The sequence below is a fragment of the Chlamydotis macqueenii genome, chromosome 30 (genome assembly GCF_036417535.1).
Source record: "Chlamydotis macqueenii isolate bChlMac1 chromosome 30, bChlMac1.mat, whole genome shotgun sequence".
In the NCBI taxonomy this organism is placed as follows: domain Eukaryota; kingdom Metazoa; phylum Chordata; class Aves; order Otidiformes; family Otididae; genus Chlamydotis; species Chlamydotis macqueenii.
Window position 1 is genome coordinate 544,498 of NC_141585.1, and position 3,661 is coordinate 548,158.

The 3,661-nt window shown below is 73.8% G+C and overlaps 1 protein-coding gene across 1 annotated transcript in view; it reads left to right on the forward strand.

Moving 5' to 3' along the window:
• LDLR (low density lipoprotein receptor) overlaps positions 1 to 2,868 on the forward strand; it is an 8,169-nt gene extending 5,301 nt beyond the window's left edge. The window contains 8 exon segments of the mRNA XM_086769020.1: positions 39 to 175; positions 307 to 391; positions 488 to 557; positions 834 to 923; positions 1,828 to 1,902; positions 2,016 to 2,059; positions 2,062 to 2,114; positions 2,218 to 2,868. Coding sequence (XP_086625146.1) covers positions 39 to 175; positions 307 to 391; positions 488 to 557; positions 834 to 923; positions 1,828 to 1,902; positions 2,016 to 2,059; positions 2,062 to 2,114; positions 2,218 to 2,868 — 1,205 coding nt within the window.
• Positions 2,869 to 3,661: the final 793 nt, after the last annotated feature.

Here is a 3,661-nt window from a genome sequence, read left to right on the forward strand (position 1 = left end):
TAACAACTCCTGAATGACAATGAATGACTGAATTCCAGCCCCAGTATTTCAGCTAAAATCAAGATGCAACATAAAACAGCAGAACAAGACTCTTAAATCTCTTTCCTACAGTCTGTGGGTGAAAAATGTCAAAAGCCAAAATGGAGCAGAGCTACGCCCCGAGGAGGAGCTGAAGGTTTTGGGGGGGGGGATGAGACGGGGGGGGGCGGTGGGCGCAGCTGGGGTCTCCCCACCCCCCTCCCCCACTCGGGGTGGGGGGGGGGGGCGGTTTGAGATCCCCCTCCCCCCTCCTGACCCCCCCCCCAGGTGCCCCCTCCCCCCGAGGAGAAGGCGCCCGAGGACGCCCCCCCGCCGCCCCCCTTCGACGCCGCCACCCAGGCCCTGATCGATGGTACGGGGGGGGAGGGGGGGTGTTGGGGGGGTCCGGGGGATTTGGGGGGGGGGTCCGGCCCCCCCGTGCCCCCCCCTCACCCCTGCCCCCCCCCAGCCGCGCAGCGGGCGCGCGAGGAGCTGGCGGAGGCCGAGCGGGCGCTGAAGGACACAGAGGAGAACATCAGGTGAGGGGGGGGGGCGGGGGCTGCGACCCCCCCCCCCCAGACCCCCTGTGGGGCTGGGGGGGGGCACCCTCACCCCCCCCGCCCCCTCCCCGTGCGGGGGGGCCCCCCAAAAACCTCCGGGGTGGGGGCACCCTGAACACCGCGTGCGCCCTGGCTGAGAGGTTTGGGGGGGGGGGGGGTGGGCGGGGGTTTGGGGGGGTGGGGGGGTTTGGGGGGTGGGGGGGCTGGGTGGGGGGGGTGCGGGGACCCCCCCCGTGACCCCCCCCCGTCCGGCAGGGCCCTGGAGCAGGAGCTGGCGCTGGATTTCGGGCCGGAGGGGGAGTTCTCCTACCTGTACAGCCAGTGCTACGAGCTGGGCACCAGCGAGTGAGGGGGGGCCCGGGGGGGGGGGTGAGGGGGGTGGGGGGGCCCGGGGAGGAGGGGGGGCTGGGGGGGTGCTGGGGGGGGCTCGGGGGGGGGCTGTGAGGGGGGGGGGGGGGGCGTGAGGGGGGTTGGGGGGGGCCGGTGGGGGGGTGGGGGGGGCCGGGGAGGAGGGGGTGCTGGGGGGGGCTCGGGGGGGGGCTGTGAGTCGGGGGGGGGGCGTGAGGGGGGGTGGGGGGGGCCGGTGGGGGGGGTGGGGGGGGCCGGGGAGGAGGGGGGGGCTCGGGGGGGGGCTGTGAGTGGGGGGGGGGGCATGAAGGGGGTGGGGGGGGCCGGTGGGGGGGCCCGGGGAGGGGGGGGGCTCGGGGGGGGGCTGTGAGTGGGGGGGGGGCGTGAGGGGGGTTGGGGGGGCAAAGAGAGGGCTGAGGGGGGGTCGTGAGGGAGGCAGTGGGGTGGGGGGGGTGGGGGGGATGGGGGGGGGAGGGGGCAGCCCTGGGGCTGGAGGGGTCGGGGGGGGGGGGGGGGGAGCTGGGGGGGCAGAGAGGGGGCTGGAGGGGGGCGGGGGGGTCGTGATTGAGTTGGGGGGGCTGGGGGGGGGGCGGGGTGGTGTGGAGGGGGGCGGGGGGGTTGTGATTGAGATGGGGGGGGCAGGGGGGGGGGCGGGGTGGTGTGGAGGGGGGCGGGGGGGTTGGGGGCGTGATTGAGTTGGGGGGGCTGGGGGGGGGGCGGGGTGGTGTGGAGGGGGGCGGGGGGGTTGTGATTGAGATGGGGGGCAGGGGGAGGGGGCAGAGCGAGCGGGATGGAGGGCTTTGGGGGGGGTGCGGGTGCTGGGGGTGGGGGCGGGGGCACCGGGGGCAGCTAGGCTCCGCCCCCCCCTCCCCCCCCCCGTGACTGCCCCTCCCCCCCCCAGGTACATCTACCGCCTGTGCCCGTTCCACCGCGTCTCCCAGAAACCCAAACACGGCGGCGCCGAGACCAACCTGGGGTGAGGGGTGGGGTGGGGGGGGGGATGCGGGGAGGGGCCACCCCCGGACCCACCCCCCACCCCCCCCCCCACGTGACCCCACTCGTGTTTTTTCCCCCCCCCCCCCAACGCAGGACGTGGGGCGCGTGGGCCGGCCCCGAGCACGATCGCTTCGCCGCCATGAGTACGAGCACGGCACCGCGTGCTGGCAGGGCCCCAGCCGCGCCACCACGGTCAGCCCCGCCCCCCCCCCACGCGTTGTCCGCGCCCCTCCCCCCGTGGGGTGTGCGCCCCCCCACCCCCCCACGCTGACCCCCACCCCCCCCACCCCCCCAGGTGACGCTGACGTGCGGGACGGAGACGGCGCTGGCGGGCGCCAGCGAGCCCAGCCGCTGCGAGTACCGCCTGGAGCTGGTGACCCCCGCCGCCTGCCGCGCGCCCCCCCCCGCACGACGAGCACGACGGGCCGCACGACGAGCTGTGAGCGCCGCGGCCGCCCTCGCGCGGCGGTCCCGCGCCTCGCACGAGGGATCCGTCTCTCGCACGAGGAATCCATCTCTCGCACGAGGATCCCGCCCATCGCACGAGGAATCCATCTCTCGCACGAGGATCCCGCCCCTCGCACGAGGAATCCATCTCTCGCACGAGGATCCCGCCCCTCGCACGAGGAATCCATCTCTCGCACGAGGAAGCCGCCCCTCGCACGAGGAATCCATCTCTCGCACGAGGATCCCGCCCCTCGCACGAGGATCCCACCCCTCGCACGAGGATCCCGCCCCTCGCACGAGGATCCCACCCCTCGCACGAGGATCCCGCCCCTCGCACGAGGAAGCCGCCCCCCGCACGAGGAATCCATTCCTTGGACAAGGATCCTGTCCCTCGCACGAGGAACCCGCCGCTCGTGCGAGGAAGCCGTCCCTCTCGCGAGGAAGCCGTCCCTTGCACGAGGATCCCGTCCCTCGCACGAGGAATCCATCCCTCAGATAAGGAACCTGCCCCTTGCACGAGGAACCTGCGCCTTGCACGAGGGGACTCCCCCGCCCCCACCCCCACCCAAGGACCTGCCACCCCCCGTGAGGGGACGCCCCTTCCCCCCCCCCCCCCCGGAACGAGGGACTCCCCTCCCTCACACGAGGAGACACAGCGTCACACGAGGGCCTCCTTCCCTCGCACGAGGCACCCCCCCACCCCGTGCAAGGACCCCCCCCCCCCACTTCTCTCACTTAAGGAGCCCCCCATTTCCCCTGCCCCCCCCCCCCACGACACAACCCCCCCCTCCCCTTCACGTCAGGACCCCCTCCCTTCCACGAGGGGACACGTCCTCACACGAGGGTCTCCTCCCCCCCCCCCCGAAGGGAGACCCTCCTCTCTCGCACGAGGATCCCCCACCTCCACCCCAGGGGACACCCCTGCCTCGCACGAGGGGGGCGCCTCCTTGCACGAGGATGACCGCGCCCCCCCCCCTCGCACGAGGACAACTCCCCTTGCACAATGACCCCCCCTCACTCGCACGAGGACTCACCCCCCCCCCCCCCGTAGTGTTCTGGCCGTGCCCCTTCTCCTCGGGGGGGGGGTTGGGGGGGTCACGAGTCCCTCGGGGGGACAAATCCTGGGGGGGTTGGGGGGGGGGTGGGGCCAGCAGGTCCCTGCCCCCCCCTCCCCCCGCCAAGATGGCCGTCGCCCGCGTCCCCCCGCTCCCGAAGCGGCCAAAAAAACAACAAAAAAATTTAAAAATAAAAATAAAAATAGAATTTTACCATTTCCCCACCCCCCCCCCACC